Source organism: Acipenser ruthenus, chromosome 41 (genome assembly GCF_902713425.1).
Source record: "Acipenser ruthenus chromosome 41, fAciRut3.2 maternal haplotype, whole genome shotgun sequence".
Lineage (NCBI taxonomy): Eukaryota > Metazoa > Chordata > Actinopteri > Acipenseriformes > Acipenseridae > Acipenser > Acipenser ruthenus.
The window spans coordinates 1,390,978-1,413,477 of record NC_081229.1 but is presented as its reverse complement, the minus strand read 5'-3'; the positions used below and the strand labels follow the sequence as shown (position 1 = coordinate 1,413,477).

Here is a 22,500-nt window from a genome sequence, read left to right as displayed (position 1 = left end):
TCTCTTGGGATTCAGCACTATTTATTCTGTGGTTGTGTAGTGAAGGATTCCGCGGAATGGCAGCGGAATCCACGCGTGTTTAGTATCCCCCCCTGTTAATCCCTCATGCAAGTTTTTTTTTTTTTTTTTTTTTTAAGATTGCCTTGCGTGTGTTATCAATACACCTGTCTGTGTACCGGCGTGTTCGTCTGTGTGGACAAGGGTGTGACAGAGTGGACATCTGTCTGTCTGTCTGGCTGTCTGTCTCAAAAGTTAGTAAACGGATTTGCTCAAAAGGTCAGGGGCGGGTCGGTCGAGTTGTCGCCTAGTTACATGTTTAATTAACGCGCTATCGTTGTGAGAGATGTGAATCAAACCTCCGTCACTTTGATAAATTAACAAATTATCGCAGGGCGCTCCTTGTACTCGTGTCAGACAATTACTCGCCGTCCTGGGTGTTGTCAAAGAGCCGATTCATACTCCCCTTTATCTCACCCGCTCCCCGCACCGCACCGCACCCCAGTCCCTCCTCACCTCACCCCACCCTCTCCGCGCGGCTCTCTTTGAAGTGGGGCCAGCTCCGATCCTCCGCATATTACAGGAGCCTAATTAGAAATCGATGGCGCGGGGCCGGCGGGTATTTGCAAAATGTTTGTTGATGTTAATAAAATTCCCGGCTCGATGAAACTCGTCCTGGAGCGCAGGGACTGATATCTCTACAGCTCCGAGGCAGAGAGAGAGAGAGAAGAGAGGGGAAGGGAGAAGAGATGAGAGAGGAGAGGGAAGAGAGGAGAGAAGAGAAAGGAGATGAAAGAAAAGAGCACAGAGGAGAGGAAAGAAAAACGAGGAGGGAAGAGAGAGGAGAGGGGACGAGAGAAGAGATGAGAGAGGAGAGGGAAGAGAGGAGAGAAGAGAAAGGAGATGAAAGAAAAGCACAGAGGAGAGGAAAGAAAAACGAGGAGAGAAGAGAGAGAAGAGATGCAAAAAATAGTTACAATCTACCTATCATCTCTGTGCTTTACCATGCTTGTGACTTATCCTAGCAAACACGTTTTACATTGAACAGCTGAACCCCTCTCTAAAGTATAGAAGAACGTTAACATTTTAGAACCCCGCTTACAACTCAGCGTTCTAGAATGGGGGGGGGGTGTTCCTAGAAGGAACGGCGTGGTTCTGGAACACTACAGAACATTCTGTATCGCGTAGACAGCTATCGAATGCAGCGCTGTTATTGCTGCCCGTGTTCTTCCAATCTGGCTTCCCCATCGCTTTGTACTCGGCGCTAGTAACATTGTAGATGGCTTGATAAAGCGACTGTCTCTATCTGATCATCTTAGCAGCCTCCCCTGCGTGCCCAGTGGCTATATGACCGAGAGAGCGGGTTTACAGTCGCTCGCTCTCTCGGGCGCTGAATCGCCAGGGACAGATGAATAGTACTCGCACGCCGGCGGATCCGAGGCTTGTTCAGGCGAACGGGTCCTGTGTATGAAATCCAATAAATAAATAAATAAATAAATAAAAGCTCTCTTTCTTTCCAATGCTTCCCTTATCATGCTTTCACTGTGCTGTATTACATTTGCTAGGCTTATAGTGTTTATGATTTATTTCTTAGCAGACGCCCTTATCCAGGACGACTGACAATTGTTACAAGAGATCACATTATTTTTCCATACAATTCCCCATTTATACAGTTGGCTTTTTACTGGAGCAATCTAGGTAAAGTACCTTGCTCAAGGGTACAGCAGCAGTGTCCCCCCACCTGGGATTGAACCCACGACCCTCCGGTCAAGAGTCCAGAGCCCAAACCACTACTCCAGACTGTTGCCCTGTATAGGAAATGAAACTTTTATGAGGGCAATAATGTTAAGCTAATATATATATTACCTCTCTCTCCCTCTCTCTCCCCCCCTCTCTCTCTCAAAGCTCCGGCTCACGGCGCTTCGTGTTACAAGTGAGGAACACAATTATAAAACACCACGATAAAACATATATGACCGATCAATACTGTGTAAGAGCTGGAGAGATATGTTAGAGAGACGGAGAGAAAGGGAGGGGGAGGGAGATTGGATTGTCCCGGCCTGACTTCATGTAAATACAGGTATATTAACAGACTGTGACGCTGCGTTCGGTAATTAACGCCCGAGTCACAAATTCATGCTTCTTAACATAACGATTCCTCTTTAACTTAGGAAAGGCCCGTGCGTCTCTCTTTAAATAAGCATTATTTAACAGAGATTGAGCGATTAAAAATAAATTAATAAATAAATTAATAAATAAATAAATTAATTAATTAATTAATTAATAAATAAATAAATAAATATAGGTTTCACCCTTTCAACAATGTTACCGCTCGGCCAGCAGTGGTAAGCCTGGGGCTCCGTTAACGTTGCTCGCCGGTCTACAGCTTCTACCGGCGGGATTCGATTCGATCTCCAAATGCATTGTGACCTCTATTTATTTTCTCTCTAAAAACGCGCCTTCTGAAAATCAGGCTGCAAGTGTCATAAGATTAAATCCTGTGCTTTGAGCTATCTACCTATCTATCTATTTATCGATCTATCTATCTAAAAGAAAAATGTAATGTAGGTACACCAAACATTTGAATAATTGATTTAAAATAAATCTATTATATCAGGACGTTTCAGTCGACACATTTCCTGATTAGATAGATAGATAGATAGATAGATAGATAGAATGATCAATTATTCACGTGTTTGTGTCCCTGCAGTTTTCCTTTTTCAAATGTTAAATATTTATCTATCTCTCCATCCAGCGATGTGCAGATGCGTTGCAAATACATTATTTAATAATTCAAGGTAAATCGTGTTCATATGTTAAACTATGTGTTAAGTTGTTAACGTTGGGAAGTCGGCTCTTTTGATCAAAGATATATAAGTGGAGACTCAAACAACTAAGCCACACATTAACAATGTGTTTACAATCTGTTCTCGTAATGCATAACACATCTCACTAAAGTTTACCTCATCTCCTGCCCCCCCTCCTCCCCCCCCCCCCCCCCCCCCCCCCCCCCGCCTCTCACTCTCTCACCCTCTCACCCATTCCCGTTCCAGATCGCCCCCAAGACTTTTTACACTCCATCCAGCGCCCCCACCCCACCACAAAAAACTTGGCTCGACCGTTCAAACAGATGTCGCCTCTTTTGGGGTCTAGAGAAAAGACGAAAAAAAAACGTCAAAGATTGCGGGCATGAATATTTATGAATGACGCAGAGCCTATATCTGCGGGTTTTGTTAAACAGAAAAAGATGAAAGTAACTGAAAACCTAACAAGTAGGGTTTTTTTCACAGACTCTTCTGATACACGCTGACGAAAAAATATCATATCACATTAACGTACATTTAGAGCCGTTTAGACGGTGCGCACAGCGGTTAGTGGGTGCATCGGTTAACCGCTAGCGTACATACATTTACCAAGGTGGGGGTGGAGGGGTTCTAAATTAATTTTAGTAGCAGTTCAAGGAAGACTCTCTCTCTCTCTCTCTCTCTCTCTCTCTCTCTCTCTCTCTCTCTCTCTCTCTCTCTCTCTCTCTCTCTCTCTCTCTCTCTCTCTCTCTCTCTCTCTCTCTCTCTCTCTCTCTCTCTCTCTCTCTCCTTTGTGCAGCCGCTGTGTGAAGTAGCTCCAACGCCGTATCATTCGGGGTTTGATCTGCGAGATGCGAGATCAAAGGCTCTCTCTGGCTATTAGTTACAGCGCGTCATTGATCCTGCATCGATCGACGAGACATCGCCCGAACATACGCGAGGGCTAAGCCCCGAGCCAAAGGCCCTCCGTTCCCGTGCAAGGATCTCCGCTCTAGCCGCGGGTTATAAAACAATGAGGCTCGAGCCGGTTTAAAAAGAAAGGCTTCTCTTTCAACTCCGAGGCCGCTAGATATAACCAAATCGATAATTAATGACAATGAATAATTTAAAATATCGATTCCTGTTTCAACGCGGCGTCCCTTTCTAGCGCCCCCCTCTTCAACTACAAACACTTCCCAGCCAAGTTTGCATTTATATATATATATATATATACACACACACACACACTGAAATAGACTATATTATATATGAATGATATACAAAAATGATTTTTTTAAGTGCTTGTGTGTAATTAAGCCTTCGTTGTTGAGACGTATGTATGTATGTATGTATGTATGTATGTATGTATGTATGTATGTATGTATGTATGTATGTATGTATGTGCGTGTGTGTGCACGCATGTGTGTGCATGTATGTTGGTATGCATGTGTGTGTCAGTGTGTGTGTGGGGGGGGTGCATGTGTGTGCATGCATGTATGTCTGTGTGCATGTATATTGGTATGCATGTATGTGGGTATGCATGTGTGTGCACGCATGTGTGTGTATGCATGTGTGTGCATGTATGTGGGTATGCGTGTGTGTGTGTGGGGGGGTGTATTCATGTGTTTTGCTAGTTTAATGAGAGCAGCAGCAGGAGGAGTATAGTAATAGTGTTATTATTATTGTTGCCGTTGTTTTCAAAGTGGGGATTTTGGTTTGAAAGATAACAGCACGATTTGAGTTCTGGTCTTAAGTGGGGTTTAAAAGTGCGGCGAAAGCAAGTGTGTTTGTGATCAAGCATATTAAAAAAAACACGACAAACCACGCTAGCCCAGACATCGTATAACCATGCATGGAGAAAATATGGCAACATGTACCGTGGTCAATGTTTTTATACAAGGAGAGTATATAAGAGAGATGAGAGGGAGAGAGAGAGAGGGAGGGAGGGAGGGAGAGAGAGAGAGGGAGGGAGGGAGAGGTAGAGAGAGAGGGAGGGAGGGAGGGAGGGAGAGGTAGAGAGAGTTCTTTATTTTGTATGGGGGGGGATGCGCGATGTGTACAGCCGGTGCTGAAGTCTATTCCCCGCGCTACTTGTTATATCGTTCCTGGAGGTGATGGGGGAAGTTGAAAGCCCTCAGAAAGTGAAATCAAAACTAACAAGGAAATAACTCGCGCCTCTTATCTCCGCAGCGCCCCCGGGGAAGAGGGCGCTAGCGGGGGGTGTGGAAGCAGGGAGGGAGCGGGGAGTGAGGGATCCGGACGCTTCCTGTTTGATTTGTAAAAAATGCATTACCTCCGAAATCAAACAGAAAATTACTGTCAAAGGAGAAGAAACGCACACGCACAGAAAAAAAACGAACACTCTCTCTCTCTCTGTATGTCTATTTATCTAGATCTGTTCTGTACGGAGATAAAAACAGGTATTGATCCGGGACTCAAGACTATAAAAAAAGAGAGAGGGAGGAAGGGAGAAGAAAGAGGAACATGGAAATCAATTAAACAGAACGCACCAATACAGGGATAAAGAGATGGAGAGATGGAGAAATAGAGACAGAGAGAGAGAGAAAGCTACACGAGTAGAATATTGTGTACATGTATAACCATCTATCAAATGATCTATTCTTTATTTAGTAAGTTATATTTTTAAGTGTTTAAAAATATTTCTGTCTGTCCACCTGCCAGTCGCCGTTTAAACACTTTTAATGACAAACATTGACTTGAGATACAGACCCTCACAACGAACAACGGCGGGCGGTATTTAGTTCCGCCACTTTTTAAACCAATCGTTTTTTTTAAAGAGAAAGAAAGAAAGAAAGAAAGAATCACTATAGAGCTGGATTCATTTATTTATTGTTGTCTATGCTGTAAGTGTTGCATTCTTGAAGGTTTATTAATAAATCATGCTCGACTCGCTCCGTCTTCGCCCCTGCGCTGTGTCACAGAGCTCAGGCGTGGATAGGAGTCGCCCTGGGCTGAAATGTTGCGGTTTTCTCTTTCCCATCTGCTCCGTGGTAATTAGCCAGCACACAACCTTCCGTACACACGCGGAACAGAACCAGAGTCAGGGACTCTGCATGGGAAGCCAGGCCGGAGTTGGAGCGCTCGTCCCCGGCTACGCGCTACTGAGAGAGCCCGGGAGGGCAGGCGATTTTTTTGTTTTCATTCTGTAGAGACTCGGCTTTTTATTACAGTAAGAAAGTAAGAATTATGAAAACAATTTCATAAATAGAAAAAAATATATACTTTAATAGATTAGAACTGAACTATAACTTGTATTGCATTTAATAAACGTGTTAATAGTTCGTGCTACTTCTTTTAAAGTGTCTCCTAATAATAATAATAATAATAATAATAATAATGCTGCAGTGGCATTTCATATTATTATTATGGCCAGTGGGTTCAGTCTGATTTGAATGGGTGTGAGTATATAATGTGTAAGGGCTGTGTGAGTGCGATGTCATTTCAATGTTTTTAAAAATACATTTCAGGGTAAAACTTAAAGGGTATTTAAGGATCTTTTTATTTTACTGTGTCACATGTTCCCATGTGTTGAAACAACTGTTTACTTAAGGTGTGTGTATTGTTTTATTTTGACCACTTTTTAAAACTTTTAAAATTGTATTCCGCTGCCTCCAAGATGGCTTCCCATGTACCCGCATGGACCTCTCAGAACTACATTTCCCATCATCCTCCTGCTCACTGGTAAATAATAATTAAAAGCACACACACCTTACGTAAACAGATGAAGCAAAACATGTAATACAATAAAACAAAAATAAGCAAATAGACAATCGAGTCTCCGATTGCTTGAAGTTTTGGATGTGTCTGGGGGGGGGGGGGGTGTCCTCTCCCACCTCCCCTCTCCTCTCTTCAGATCTGATCTCCGGTTTGCACTATGGACTGTAACTGTGTCAGTAACTAACCCCTCTCTCCCCCTCTCTCTTCCCTTCTCCCACTCTCCTCTCCCCCTCTTCAGATCTGATCTCTGGTTTGCACTATGGACTGTAACTGTGCCAGTGACTAACCCCTCTCTCCCCCTCTCTCTCCCCCCCATCTCCCTCTCCTTTTCTATTCAGATCTGATCTCTGGTCTGCACTATGGACTGTAACTGTGTCAGTGACTAACCCTCTCCTCTCCCCTTCTCTCTCTCCTCTTCTCTCTTCAGATCTGATCTCTGGTCTGCACTATGGACTGTAACTGTGTCAGTGACTAACCCTCTCCTCTCCCCTTCTCTCTCCTCTCCTCTCTTCAGATCTGATCTCTGGTCTGCACTATGGACTGTAACTGTGTCAGTGACTAACCCTCTCCTCTCCCCTTCTCTCTCCTCTCCTCTCTTCAGACCTGATCTCTGGTCTGCACTATGGACTGTAACTGTGTCAGTGATTTGCTCCTCACACCTCCCGTCCCGGCTCTCTGGACCCCAGGTAACACTGGCACGGCTGCACTCCATCAAACCCTCACTGGTTGTATTCTCACTGTAGCGCTGCGAGGTGACTCCGTAGAACCGGCCTCCCTAACCTAGCACCAGAGCCAATGCTCCCTGTGGAATACCCAGCTAAGGCGTGCAGACTGAGAGCCAGCCCAGCGCCCTCGATCTCTTACCAGCATCTGCATTGCGTTCAGCTTTTGAAAACGACGTGCCAGATATATTTTGAATTGCTTTTACCTGTTCAAATGTCATCCACGCTCATTCACGCATGGGTCAAGTTTACCTGTCAGTTTGATGCAAGGTAAAGACTGTCAGAAACGAAGTCAAGCAGACTTTTCAGCTAGTGCTTTGTGGACTGTGCTATTCGGGTATAAATATATCACTCGCTATCTCACTCTCTCCTCCCCCTCTCATCCCTCTCTCTCAGGTATAGCCTTCCCAGACTGGGCGTACAAACCCGAGTCGAGCCCGGGATCGCGGCAGATCCAGCTGTGGCACTTCATCCTGGAGCTGCTGCAGAAGGAGGAGTATCAAAACGTGATCGCGTGGCAGGGGGACTACGGCGAGTTCGTCATCAAGGACCCGGATGAGGTGGCGCGGCTCTGGGGGTTACGGAAGTGCAAGCCGCACATGAACTACGACAAGCTCAGCCGTGCGCTCAGGTGAGGGGGCGGGGCTGCGGGGGCGGGGCTGGCCCAGGGACTTAAATACCAACTGTTAACTTCAATACCACCCGGTATAACTTATCATAACCCACCAAAAACAAAGATATGCATTAGAACACTTCAAGATTAGTCATTGATCTCCTTTATAGACCCACCTGCGTGGAAACCTCCGGGTGTGAGAATTTCAATTTCCACTCAGTAATCAGTGATAGAGAAACAACAGGCTCTCATGATGTGTGAAAATGTTAGACCGCTTTGTGCTTTAATCAGGCGTCTTAAACAGCTTCTAAACAGTCTTACCATGTGTGGCTCTGTGTTCCCTTTCTCTCGCTGGTTTAAATTTTTAATTGCATGCATGTGTGGTCTATTAAAGTCATCATATTAAATTAGACAACCGCTAATGTGCTTATTTGGACAATTTTCCCCTCTTTTCAGTTCCAGTGGTTTGACTTCACACGCACGACCAATCAAAACTACAGAAGCAATGGCGTGTTTAATATCAAATCTCCTCGCTCCTGTATAGCCAGTGCTGTGTAGTTAGCCACGCTGCTGTCACGTCGTCTTATTTATAATGCAAAACTTAAACACTTTCCCATATATATATATATCATTGGACTCATGGATTGTGACTTTAAGGACTGTTAAATAAAAGATCAACTTACCTGGTCAGGTTGCAGATCAACAGCAGGACAATGAACTGGGTAATCACGGCTGAACCAAAACAAAAGGACGGTGAAGCGTGTCGATAATTGTTTTTGAACACTGTTATTTAAATATGTTCATTGTTTAACCTGTGGAAAGAATCGAGTTATTATTATTATTATTATTATTATTATTATTATTATTATACATTACTTACCTGTTAGCAGGAGTTTGTGTGTGTATTGGCAGCGCTTTGCAAAATGGAAGATGTTAGGCAGGCCAAATTAAAATGACTTAAACTAACTGACACACCTGGCAGTAAGGGCGGGGCTCTCGCTATTTAACAGGTGCTCCGCAGCACAGCCAAGAAAGATGATGATGTCATGGGCTTGAGAGAGCCGTTGTTTCAGTCCAGGGTGACACAGCCTGAAGTAGGAAAACTCTAACACTTAAACAGACAAACAATGACAGACTGAAGGGAGAAGTAGCGGCGGCTCGTAACTATGTGTCTGTTTGGTATTTTGTGTTTACTGAATGTCTACGGAGGTCTTGTGTTGCTATGGGTTACAGCAGCGCTTCCCAAACCCGGTCCTGGACGGGGAGCCCCTGTGTGTGCTGGATTACATTTCAACTGAGCTAGACCCTGAATTGAACTGATCAGTTGATTAATTAGTGTGTGTGTGTGTGTGTGTGTGTGTACACGCACGCACGCACGCACGCACGCACGCACACACACAGGTCAGGTTTGCAAGAAATGTCTGTATATGTATTCAGTTGAATTTGTGTCGATTTTGGCACATTAGTTCTACACACAAATAAATAATCACTAGGTTTATGTTGAAATTTAAATTCAAAGCCCCTTTTTTATCCATAAAATCACGTTCAATGTAGGTTGCCAATTTAAAAAAATTCTTTGACATGACAAATGAACGCGTTTATGATTAAATTCATGTATCCGTTGCTTTTTCTTTTCTAAAAATCAGTGATCCAAACTATATAGAAATGCATAAATACATCGCAGGAACTTATTTACCGTTTAAAAATGAGCCCTCTGGAAAATATATAGGAAAGAGACTTACACGAGAGAGAGGAGTTGTTGTTATTCCAACTAAAAAATCGCTTTCGTTGCCTCGACCCGGATTAATTTATATTGATTTTATAAGAACACATTAATAATGTGATAATTAAGCCTCGCTCTGGCTAAAGAGACGTTCAGACGGAACGAATTACAATCCAGTTTAATTACACTGTTTTGCCAGCCCCTGATAGCTCGTAGTCAATGCGAGGCGGCTTTTCAAAGAGGCTTTGTTTAATTGCGCGGTTTCGCGAGGCGCTTATGGCTTTCACTTATTTCTTTATCGCATTGCTGTTTGTATTTTATTTTTCCCTATTGCTTTTCCTATCACATCGAGTCATTCATATTGGAACCGTGGCCGGCTCTATTAGCCATGTCTTTGATGACTAATTATTACAAATTACCCCCGTCTTAATTGTATAATTAGGACCTGCTTTTCCGTGCCACACACACACACACACGAGTGGGGGTGAAATAGACGTAATGACCCGATTAAGAGAAGGACGCTTTTAGAAAAGAATTTGCTCACATTTTGCCGGGAACCCTTCGCGCCCGTTCTCTTTTCGGTCCCAGTACAGCGCTCAAACATTCAGCCAATAAGCTGATTCGAACTGAGGCGTGGTGGTCCGGTGGTTAAAGAAAGTCTTGAAAGAGTCTTGTTACCAGGGTTCAAATTCCAGCTCAGCCACTGACTCCCTGTGTGTGACCCTGAGCAAGCCACTTCACCTCCTTGTGCTCCGTCCTTCGGATGAGACGCAAAACAAACGAGCTCCTATTGGAAGTGACTCTGCAGCAGCAGTTGTTGATGATGCAGAGTTCATCCCCCTAGTCTCTGTGAGTCGCTTTGGGTAAAAGCGTCTGCTAAATGATTTATTCATTATAATAATCATGTTGAACGGCTTGGCTGTGAGATAAAGGGTCACAGCCAGTCTTTTTCAAAGTGTTCCCTAGCAGTCTTCAATTAACTCCATTTTTTTAAAGGAGAACAAAATTGCAGCTAAATGGTACAGAATGGAAACACCCCGAGAGCGCGCACCCCCAGAACGTGGATAGTTTTTTTTGGGGGGGGGGGGGGTGTTCTAGTTTTGTTGAATTAAGAGGCGTCTTATCCTCATTAATAAAAAAAGGTAGGGATCATTTAAAAACGGGATAACAGCTTTGAAAACATGCCCCCCAGTACTGAACCGGTTCCCTCGATGTACACAAATGAAAAATCGTTCATCTGTATATCTTGGTAACGTCCTGGTTTGATCAATTTTAATCAGCGCTATAGTCCCAATTCTAAAGACACCGCCACTAAAATATAGATCTTCTCAAACTAATTATTATTATTATTATTATTATTATTATTATTATTATTATTATTATTATTATTATTTGCTTTGAGATTCTGCGTCATGAAAGGCGCTATATAAATAAAATACAATAAATATATAACATTTAAATAAATAAACAAAATTCATTCAAAAGTTGTGCATGCTGATGCGCTGGGGAGGCCAAATCTAGACTGATCCTCAGAGCCAGTATTGCATGATATAATAAAAATATAAGTTTATATAAAGTAGTGTTAATTAGAATTAATACAGATTCAAAGATAGAAGTAAAAATGACGTCACAATATATAGAACACCATTACATCATGGAAGAATAAATCATGGATTTGAATGTAAACAATAACAAGTAGTTGTCATGCCGTCAAAAACCTATAAATACCTCCAATGTTTGGATTCAAACACAGGCTCCCTTGAGAAAGATATGTACAACATATCGAAACGTTGGGCAGCTGGCTCTTTCAAGGACTACAGTAAAGTAAGTCGTGTGGAATCGGGGTGGGTTCGGGTCCGGGTTCGGGTCCGGTTTCACGGCGCTGACCGCCTGCTCTCCCCCTCCTTCCTCTCTCGCAGGTATTACTACAACAAGAGGATCCTTCACAAGACCAAAGGGAAACGCTTCACCTACAAGTTCAACTTCAGTAAAGTGGTGCTGGTGAACTACCCGCTGCTCGAGATGGCCAACTCTCCCTTTCTCCTGGGCCAGAACCACTTCAACTCGGCCGCCCAGGACTGCGGGCCCGTCACACCGGAGGTGAGCGGCAATAATGCCCACGCGCGCGTGTATTATTCACCCGTGGCATGCCCACGCGCGTTTTATGAAACAAGCAAAACTGCTTTGTTTATGTAACTAGATTCAGTCCTCCAACAAGGTATTGAATAGAAAAAACTCTGGCTTTTGAGGCTGGATTTAAAAATAAACAAATAGAACTGTTGTAAACATATTTACTTCCAAAGACATTGTTTTTATGGATAATGCGCGTAGGATTAAAGGTGCTGTATTAACATACTGGAATTTTGGTTATTTCTGATATAGGATTTATAACGACACAGGTACCGTTTCCCCCCTTCCTAATCTCCTCTCCTCTCCACTTCTCTCTCTCAGTCTCTCCAGACTCTCTTCCCCCGGCTCCCAGAAGCCAGCAGCAGGGAGCTCCGCAACACTCTGTTCGAGCGAGCGCTCCCGGGATCAGACTCGGACAAGCTGCGGCTGGACGCGGCGTTCCCCTTCCTGGGATCAGGTGCGTGTCATGTGGAAATGAGTGACCCCCCCCCCCCCCAGCAGTGACGTGTGAAGGTTCCGTGAGGAGGAACGTGTGTGCGTGCCGGTGTTGCGTCATTAAGCTCTCAGATATGTGGATGGGTTTTAGGGTTAGTGCAGGTCACGCTGACAATACGAATCTGCTCCGCGTTGTAAATGAACGCAGACTCCGACACCCGCCTCTTCACCTCAAGCACCCGAGCCCCGGTCAGTGCCAGTGCAGGATACGCGCTACTTCGAGTAACACACGATGTATAGTTTCTTAGGTGGTATAGTTTCCATTTGATATTTTGTTTGAATGTAGGAATGCCTCAATACGTTGAATGGTATTGAGGCTGCCCTCCTCTCCTCCTCTTCTCTGCCCCCCCTCTCTCACCCCTCTTCCCTTCTCTCTCCCTCTCCCCCTCTTCCCCCCTCCCTCTCTCTCCCCACTTCCCCCTCCCTCTCTCTCTCCCCCTCTTCTCTCCCCCCTTTTTCTCCCTCTCTCTCTCCCCCTCTTCCCCCTCTCTCCCTCTCCCCCTTCTCCCTCTCCCCTCTTCCCCTTCTCTCTCTCTCTCCCCCTCTCTTTCTCCCTCTTCCCCCTCTCCCTCCCTCTCCCTCTCCCTCTCCCCCTTCCCCCCCCTCTCTCTCTCTCTCTCTCTCTCTCTCTCTCTCTCTCTCTCTCTCTCTCTCTCTCTCTCTCTCTCTCTCATCCCTATCAAGTCGACTCTGTCCTAATGAAGTCCAGGTCTGTGTATGGCCTCTGGTGTCTATTAGAAGTGTGTTGTTAAGCAAGCACACACAGCGCTGCCCTGTGATTCAATATTCATGTGGCTCCCAGGCTTCTATTTAATAGGACTCCACTGCAGAATACACCAGCAAGACCTTAACCCTTCACAGCCCTTCTCTGTCTCTGTCTTTTTTTTTGGATTTTTCCGCCCCATGCTTTCTCATGGTTATATTGTGCATTTAGCACAGTTTCCCATAATTTAGATCTTTTATTTAACATCATGTAATCTATTTCGCAAATAAAGTCTACCGGAAGCCATAATAGTAGGAGAATAGTATTTCATGTTCTATATATTAAAGTAACATTATTCCAGCAGATTTCATTCGACTTCATGAATTATTCCGCACGTTTCTGAATAATGTTCTGTGTGTTCTCGGCTCCCCTCACCTCTGCCCTCTTCTCTCCACAGCCGGACCCTGCTACTCCAAACCCCCCGGCCTCGTCTCCCCTTACGGACGCACCCCTCCTTTCTCCGAGTACCCCTGGAACTTTAACCCCTACCTTCCTGCCGCCTTCTCCCTCAACAACCCCAAACTACCCCCCAGCTCCCTCTACCCCCCTCACTTCTACCCCAGCCCCCTCCACAGCTCCCTCTCCCAGCTCCCCAACCCCTTCTCCTCTCTCCTCCCCAGCGCAGACAGCTTGGAGAGAGCAGGAGGAGGAGGAGGGACCCAGGGCAGCGTGGGGGTGGGTGGGCTAGCCAGGCTGTGCCTCCCTTCCTACCCAGCGGGGCTAGTCCTGGGACGAGGGGCTGAGGCGGGGGAGCGGCAGGCTCCTGTGGCCCCCAGGGGACGAGTAGAGAGCCCAGGAGCCAGGGGAGTGAAGGAGGCCCCCGGCTCTGATTCCGATCTGGAGATTACAGATCTCAGCGAGTGCAGCTCAGAGAACGAGGGGGAGGCTTGCGATTTCGGGGTGGAACCCAGGCTGACCCCTCCCAGCGCCGGCCGTGCCCCCCAGGGAAAGGGAGGGGCGTCTCCGGCTCTCACGCAAGCTCACAAATTGACAGGACCCCCCGTTGACCCCCCCCAGCATCGTCCAAGCAGTGTGTGGATCCCCTGGCCATTAGCATTGCCTCGAGGAGTTAATGGACTGGCTGAGTGTCTGTCTGTCTGTCTGTCTGATCTGCTGGACGCTTTTTCACTTGTGAGCTGGAGGTGGCCCATCCGTTCCTGTGATTATTTTTTTTTTACAGTAGAATTAAATGTGCATGCCGAGTAAGTGGCTTCAAAAAGACAAGTGTCCCCGGTAACGTTTTCAATGAACCGCTGCACATTCCCGATGCATTCCCACAGGAATCCCAGCTGCATATTTATAACAGTGGGGCAATAACAGCGGAGCCGCTTCATTCATACTCTCTTACTCGCCCAGCACGGGATTGTGAGCCGTGTTCATTCACAAGGAATGGCTTCAGAACTCGGAGGAGAAGCGCAGGCGATATTCAGGTGGCATTCCTGTGGGATTCAGACAGGAATTCATTTGGAGTCTGTGGCTGTTATTTTAAAGTTTTACCCAAGCGTGATTTTAATATAGAGCCATCTAGTTTTCTTTTGTATTGCTGGCAATGCACTAGCTGTGCACTAGATGGCGCTGTTACAAAGCCCCTTTGCCTGATCTAGGCTGGGTTACACATGTCCACAGCAGGCAGGCAGCCAGCACTAAACCTGCCTTGTTCAAAGAATTCACAGCCTTTGAGTAATTGCAATAAACGCCATTCCGAATGTTTGCAAACTTCACAAACGGGTGAGGTGGAGGGCAGCTAACAAAACTACAGAACCTGCTTTTCTGACGCCACTCAAGTGTTTTAACCTGTTAAGTGCCACTGTCCTCATTCCCCCCCCCCCCCCCCCCCCCAAATTTAGTAATGCCCAATTATTTTTAGGCTCAGCTGTCCTCCGAAGCGTGTGCCGTCAGCCGACAGCTTCTTTTACACACTACAGACTCACCGTGCATCCACCCGGAGCTACAGCATCGGAGGACAACGCAGCCCTGGGCAGCTTACAGGCAAGCCCGCAGGTGTCCGGCCAGACCACAGGGGTCGCTGATGCGCAGTGAGCCAAGGACACCCTGGCCGACCTATATATATATATATATATATATATATATATATATATATATATATATATATATATATATATAGTTATAAAGATGCCCCTGTCTCTTTACACTTCTCACTTTTGGAATGTATCAAATTACAAACCTCTACGTTTTGTTCAGATGTTTCTTTCAAGTCAAATGTATTTGGTACTTAATGGGTTAAAACCCTCTTTATTAAAACTCTCAATAGAGCTCTCAGAATCCTGTCTGAACTCGACAGCAGGTACACCACAGTGCGTAAGCATTAACCGATCCCCCTCCAAGCGCAACACTAGTCTGCCCCCTGGTGGATGCAAGAAATACTGCATCTGCTTTACTTACAGCGCCTTTCTGTTCTGTCTTCTCTACATGGTGTTAAATATTGTAAACATGTTAAAAATTTAAAACGTTTAAATAAAGATTTAATGAACTAAAAAAAAAAATCTGTTTTCAGGTTAGTATTGTGTATTCCTGTGTGTTATAATAATAGTACGTGGTGTTCAAAAAAAAAAAAAAAATAATAATAATATTAACAATAATAATAAATAAATACATTTGAGATAAAAATCTTTTTATTGTAGATACACTTTATTGAAATACCTTCTTGTGTCAAATGCCATCGCTGTATGCCATTTTAAAAGCATTTCTCTGTAAATATATATTGTAATAAAAAAATTTAAGAAAATCTCTTCAAAAGCAATAAAACCGTGTGTTTCAAGCCAGTGGCTGGAGTCTGGTTTTTAATACATGCAAATCTTCCATGCTTTGAATGGGCGGTAACACTTTCCATTAGTGTCTCTAGTGACTGCGTATTTACATTGTAATTACTGAGTAAATACAGTGTGCTGACGCATCATTACAACGTTATTATGCATAGTAACAATGTGCTTAACGTGGACATCTTTTTGCCTGATGCAGCCCTAACTCTTTTCTGAAACAGTTGTATACTTACATATACAAAACATATTTCCACGTTAAGCTGTTACTCCCTGTGGGTGCAACCAACCACTAACTACCCTCTCTTACAAGGTTACCAGGTGCCTTCTTCCCCATACACTCTGGCACGTGTCTTATCACTCGCTATTGTAAGCCTAAGGTCAGGTGGAGTTACCTTGGCAACTCCACTGATGTCAAAGTCCCCCCGCAGCACACTGGATGAACATCACCAACGCACCTTTGTTCGCGGGAGTGCCAATGCATTTCCCCTCAGCGACGCACGGAGCGCAGGATCGATTGCACATGGAGTTTAAACAGCTGCCTAACGCCTTTGTTCATTTTAAAAGGGTTACGTTTCCAGTCATATTTGCTCTGCTAAAAAAATTCTCCAGCGCTGAGAGAGATGCTGGTTTTGAAAGTACAATTATATATAATCTATGATATATCTAAAAACAGAACAAAGGCAATAAACATGATAGATAGAAGGAAGGAAAGCAGGAAAAAAAGATTGTCAGATTTGCTAGGTGTGTAGAAACTGTCTGACTTCATTTTTTGGGACTAATGCTTCAGAAACAAACAAAAAAATCACATCAGCTAAGGCAATGACTCCCTCTAGTGACTAAGAGAGTGTACGGTTCTGGGCTAGCTCAAGTTGAAAACTGAACTGCTCTCTCCCTCCCTCCCTCACCCCCCTAAGAGAAAGGGGGCTCCCTCCAGTCCAGGGCAGACTTGAGGCACAGAGACTGAGCTGCTCCCTCCCTCACCCCCCTAAGAGAAAGGGGGCTCCCTCCAGTCCAGGGCAGGTTTGAGGCACGGAGACTGAACTGCACCCTCCCTCCCTCACCACCCTAAGAGAACGGGTGCTCCCTCCAGTCCAGGGCAGACTTGAGGCACGGAGACTGAACTGCTCCCTCCCTCCCTCACCCCCCTAAGAGAAAGGGTGCTCCCTCCAGTCCAGGGCAGGCTTGAGACATGGAGACTGAACTGCACCCTCCCTCCCTCACCCTAGTTAAAATTAAGAAGACACCAAACACAGTTGGAAAAAAAAACACATTTTCTTTATACATTTTTTAATTTTTTTTTTAAAAACACGATTACAGCGTACCTGGTTCCTCTTTTTTTCAGATTTTTTTTCCATATATTTTTTATAAATTGCATTTACATATCCGTCATAGCAAAATACACAGTACAATTCCGTTCTATAGTAAACAGGGACAGAGAAAAAACAGGATTCATTATTTTTTTTCTTTATATAAAAAAGAGATAATCCATAATTGGCATTAAAACAGAAAAAAACAGCAACAATAACTCAACAATAAGGCAGCTATTTTCTAGTCTCTGTATATAGATGACGGTGCGCGCGTTCCTACCCAAAAAAATAATACATACATCGTTGAAGCTTAACCGTGTGGTGAGCGGATTATAAAACTGTCATCAATACACGTATTACAGTAATAATAATAATAATAATAATAATAATAATAATAATAATAATGAGTTCTGTTCGCAAAAAAAATGCAGTTCCGTCAGAATTCGTAAAGATTTTGTCACGTTCTAAAGAAAAACTGAAAAAGTCTTTCAAATAAACACTTGTAATGGACTTTGGTTTTAAAATTAAACTGCCCGAAATGGAAGCCTCACACTCCTCCTCCTCCTCCTCTCCCTCTCCTCCTTCCTCTCCCTCTCCTCCCTCCTCCTCCCTCTCCTCCTCTCTCTCCTCCTCCTCCTCCTCCCTCTCCTCCTCCTCCTCTCCTCCTCTCCCTCTCCTCCTCCTCCTCCTCTCCCTCTCCTCCTCCTCCCTCTCCTCCCCCCTCCTCTCCTCCCCCCTCTCCTCCCTCTCTCTCTCTTCCTCCTCCCTCTCCCTCTCAAAGTACAACAACGCGTGCTTGAAATGAAACTGTTGAACTCGGGTAATAATTTGCCTCCGTTTTTCTTTTTGAAATGCTCGACTGGGAATGAAAGGAATAATTCCTAAAGGAGATGCGTGTGGGTCGAACAACAAACTTCGCTTCTAGTGAATCTATCCTGCTTTTAAAAATAATAAATACAACGAATACAAATAAATAAACTGCCTGCCCTTTCATACAAAATAAAAGACAATTCAAATACAAATCGAAGTGATCTGCGAACAGAACTCCACAGTTTTGGCGTAATGTAATTTTCTTTGGTCCCGCTAAGTTTCCTTGCTAAAGCAATAATCATAATACGCAGCTATAATAATAATAATTATAATAACAACACCACCCGTATCTTAAAACTAAAACAGAACCAATAAAAGGCTTCAGAAGCACTATGAATAATATATATATATATATTTTTTTCTATTTGAAATATCTGGAGTTGCCACTGCAGAGAGGTGAGTGGGTTTGGGGATGTGAAGGGGGAAAAGATCAGAGCCCAAAAGCAGGCAACTGCTGAGGATAGGTGCTGGAAGAAAGTGTGTGTGTGTGCGTGTGCGTGTGTGACACAGAGCAGACCGTTCATTCTATTGCAGTCTATGCCCTCCTTATTGGTACAGCACAATAGAGGCTTCTAAATAAATCTGCTGTGTTATTACAATTTTTTTTTATTTTTTATTTTGGCAATTCAGTACGTGTGTGACTCGTCAATACACGCATGCGTTGTGAATTCTGAGACAGAAAGGCGAGAGAGAGAGAGAGAGAGAGAGAGAAGGGGGGAGGCATTCATTTTGGCAATACTTGTGACTTCACAATAAATGAATGACTTTTTAATTTGAGAGAGAGCGAGAGAAAACGAGGAGAGGAGGGGAATAAAATGTCAAAAAAGTAGAAAGTGACAAAGTGGAGAAGAAATGTGTGCGTGTGTGTGAGAAAGTCCTGGACTTTGGGAAATGTATGGACCCCCTTCCCCCTCCTCACACACCCCCCCAACACTGCGCAGGCACTTCAATACAGTAACAAAGAAGGTACATCAAAAATAACAGCAAATTCAAATACAAAAGTCAACCCAGTTCTCTATATATCCAGCATGTCTGACAGGACAATAACAGACTTTCCTCCTAGACATTCTGCAGCCTCTTTCTCACTCACTTCCTCTCAACCTTCTGTGCTAATTCCACCCTTAAAACCGACGAGAACAGAAACGGCAATCGCAGGAAAAACAGCTAAAGAAATAATGAATGAACCCGAGAAAAACTCAAATCAGAACAGACCGTCCCGTCTCGTTTATTTAGAATCTCCTTCCTTCCTTCCTTCCTGTGCTCTGTGTTGTTTTTTTTTCAGTTTCCCTTTTTTGGAATATAAAAGATCTTTCAAAGTGTGTAATTAAAAGGGTTTTCATTAGCAAGGGTGTTTGGCCAGAAGGTGAATGCTTCAACCAGTGCCTTCATCAGCGTTATTGAAACTAAACTGAGTCAAGCAGACCAGCGTTTGGGCTCTAGTGCCTTCATCAGTGTTATTGAAACTAGAAGACTCCCAGTCAAGCAGACCAGCGTTTGGGCTCTAGTGCCTTCATCAGTGTGATTGAAACTAGAAGAGACCGAGTCAAGCAGACCAGCGTTTGGGCTCTAGTGCCTTCATCAGGGTTATTGAAACTAGAAGAGACCGAGTCAAGCAGACCAGCGTTTGGGCTCTAGTGCCTTCATCAGTGTGATTGAAACTAGAAGAGACCGAGTCAAGCAGACCAGCGTTTGGGCTCTAGTGCCTTCATCAGTGTGATTGAAACTAGAAGAGACCGAGTCAAGCAGACCAGCGTTTGGGCTCTAGTGCCTTCATCAGTGTGATTGAAACTAGAAGAGACCGAGTCAAGCAGACCAGCGTTTGGGCTCTAGTGCCTTCATCAGTGTTATTGAAACTAAACTGAGTCAAGCAGACCAGCGTTTGGGCTCTAGTGCCTTCATCAGTGTTATTGAAACTAAACTGAGTCAAGCAGACCAGCGTTTGTGGATCTTGTTTTTCTCGGGATAACACAAGCTGGAGGAGACAGCAAGGAACGAGTTTATTCTAAATCTAACAGTTAACAGTTAAGGCACAATGGTTTGGAATCGTCACACGTTGCATAGTCTAGAGTCCAGAGACAGGGGAGGGAGGGGCTAACTGAGAAGGGGTGGAGCTTGTGATAATAAACATCTCGAGGGAAAATGAGTTTCAGCAAAAATACTGTATTTACATAACCAGGGGATTCTTTAGTTTAGGAATGGGAAGGGGGTTATAATGCAAAGGGGAGGGTATTAGAATGGAATGAGGAGGGGCTACGACAAGAAGGGGTGGGGTTATACTGGAAATGGGAGGGGGTTATAGTGGAAAGGGGAGGAGTTATAATGGAAAGGGGAGGGTATTATAATGGAATGGGGAGGGGCTATAACGGGAAGGGGCGGGGTTATAATGGAAAGGGGGGTTATAATGGAAGGGGGAGGGGTTATAATGGAAAGGGGAGGGGTTATAATGGAAATTGGAGAGTTTTATAATGGAATGGGAAGGGCTATAACGGGAAGGGAGGGGTTATATTGGAAAGGGGAGGGGTTATAATGGAAAGGGGAGGGGCTATAACGGGAAGGGGTGGGGTTATACTGGAGATGGGAGGGGTTATAATGGAAAGGGGAGGGGTTTTGTGCAAGCTCATTTTTTTTGGCCTCAAATCTGGTTTTCCCTTTTCAGAAAACAAAATCCCTTCCCTTCGTTGTAACAGGTGAAACTTTGGCTTTGAAATCTCCCGCCCTGTCTCTCTCTCTCTCTCTCTCTCTCACACACACACACACACACACACAGGTTATAAACAAGTGGAAGAAATTCACACACGCACACAGTGTCCAAGCTCACAGTGTTTGCACACTCACACAGACGCACAAGTCCCTCACACACCCACATTCAAGCACGCATTTTCTCTTTAATTGCTTTAAAATCCCTTCTCTTCAGCTCCTTTCTCCTTCCTCATTAAAATCATTCTCTCCCGTTCTCCCTCTCCTTTCTGTCGCTCTCTCACTCGTTCTCTCTCTTCCTCTCCTCTCTTTGTCTTTCTTCTCTCGCTGTTTGCGACCATCAGACACCAAGGCAGCACTTCAATTCAAGGCAGCAGAGTTGAGCACAGAGAAACGGATTGAGTGTGAGGGGGCTGGGGAAGCTCAGTGTGTGCGTCCAGGCACTGCTAATCAATCACCCATGCCTCTCTCTCTTCAACCTGCAACGAGACAGAGTGGGTTAGACCAGATTAATCAATCCAAAAACAACCAGAGAGATTGAAGCAGTTATTATCAACCAGTCATTTAGCAGACGCTTTTATCCAAAGCGACTTTCAGAGGCTAGGGGGGGTTAACTATGCATCATCAACAACTACTGCTGCTGCTGCAGAGTCACTTCCAATAGGACCTCGTTTGTTTGTCTTATCCAAAGGACGGAGCACAAGGAGGTTCAGTGACTTGCTCAGGGTCACACACAGAGTCAGGGGCTGAGCTGGGATTTGAACCTCCTGGTAGCAAGCCCTTTTCTGATTCAGTGGAATGTTAGTGTCTGTCTGTCTGTCTGTCGTACACACCTCTCCCTGGTTCTTGCTCCTCAGTAGCTGTGCTGGGACATGGCGAACTTGGAGAGACCGTCCTGCAATCTGTGATACTCCTCCTCAATAATCTGAGAGAGAGAGAGAGAGAGAGAGAGAAATAAATAAATAAAAATCGCTGAAAATCCGAGACCATTCACACTGACCCAATACAATAAACAAGATTAAAATCATCCTCATCTGAGCTGTACTAGTGTTTCTGTGTTAGCTGGAGTGGTCTTAGATCTCACACTAGTACTGGCAGTACTGGAAGCAGTTCTAGGAGTCTAGTACAGTGAGAAATGGTATCTTTTAAGAAACTCACACACAGTTGCAGGTGTTCAGACAAGAAGTCTTTCTATACTGAAAGAAACTCAATAAATTCAAACGGCAAACGTCTGACAAAAATACTTTTTTTACTTTGAAGGCACAGAGAAAGACTTCTAGTCAAAATGTTAGTCATTGAATTTACACTGAAGACAATGAGAAAGGCTTCTAGTGGAAACGTTAGCTGTTGAATTTACACTGAAGAAGCTGAGAAAGGCTTCTAGTGGAAACGTTAGCTGTTGAATTTACACTGAAGACGCTGAGAAAGGCTTCTAGTGGAAACGTTAGCTGTTGAATTTACACTGAAGACAATGAGAAAGGCTTCTAGTGGAAACGTTAGCTGTTGAATTTACACTGAAGACGCTGAGAAAGGCTTCTAGTGGAAACGTTAGCTGTTGAATTTACACTGAAGACAATGAGAAAGGCTTCTAGTGGAAACGTTAGCTGTTGAATTTACACTGAAGACAATGAGAAAGGCTTCTAGTGGAAACGTTAGCTGTTGAATTGCTCCCGTTTCTCTCAGCGGTTCTGAATTCATCCATCGCTCGTTTACCTTGAGCTGTTGGATCTGCCGCTCCAGACTCTCCATGCGCCGCCCCACTTCCTGCGCCTGGTCATGTGACAGGATGAGAGGGGTGCTGATAGACTCCTCCCCTTCCCCTCCACCGGGCTCACTGTCGGCTGGGGCTCCCCCTAGCGAAGGGAGGAACACAGGACACGTG

At 44.6% G+C, this 22,500-nt stretch overlaps 2 protein-coding genes across 8 annotated transcripts in view; one reads left to right on the top strand and one right to left on the bottom strand.

The window, feature by feature from the left end:
- The window catches only part of LOC117434072 (ETS domain-containing transcription factor ERF-like), a 28,396-nt gene extending 12,447 nt beyond the window's left edge, over nt 1–15,949 (top strand). The window contains exons 2-7 of the mRNA XM_059010610.1: nt 7,120–7,204; nt 7,637–7,871; nt 11,496–11,676; nt 12,028–12,163; nt 13,362–13,996; nt 15,944–15,949. Coding sequence (XP_058866593.1) covers nt 7,141–7,204; nt 7,637–7,871; nt 11,496–11,676; nt 12,028–12,163; nt 13,362–13,996; nt 15,944–15,949 — 1,257 coding nt within the window. The 5' untranslated portion in view covers nt 7,120–7,140. The remainder of the gene's footprint in view (nt 1–7,119; nt 7,205–7,636; nt 7,872–11,495; nt 11,677–12,027; nt 12,164–13,361; nt 13,997–15,943) is intronic.
- Nucleotides 15,950–17,788: 1,839 nt separating this feature from the next.
- Nucleotides 17,789–22,500, bottom strand: part of LOC117434043 (rho guanine nucleotide exchange factor 1) — a 37,808-nt gene continuing 33,096 nt past the window's right edge. For all 7 annotated transcript variants that reach the window (XM_059011118.1, XM_059011119.1, XM_059011121.1 and 4 more), the window contains 3 exons: nt 22,332–22,471; nt 21,452–21,543; nt 17,789–21,097 (listed from right to left, as the gene is read on the bottom strand). In XM_059011118.1, coding sequence (XP_058867101.1) covers nt 21,472–21,543; nt 22,332–22,471 — 212 coding nt within the window. In that variant the 3' untranslated portion in view covers nt 17,789–21,097; nt 21,452–21,471. The remainder of the gene's footprint in view (nt 21,098–21,451; nt 21,544–22,331; nt 22,472–22,500) is intronic.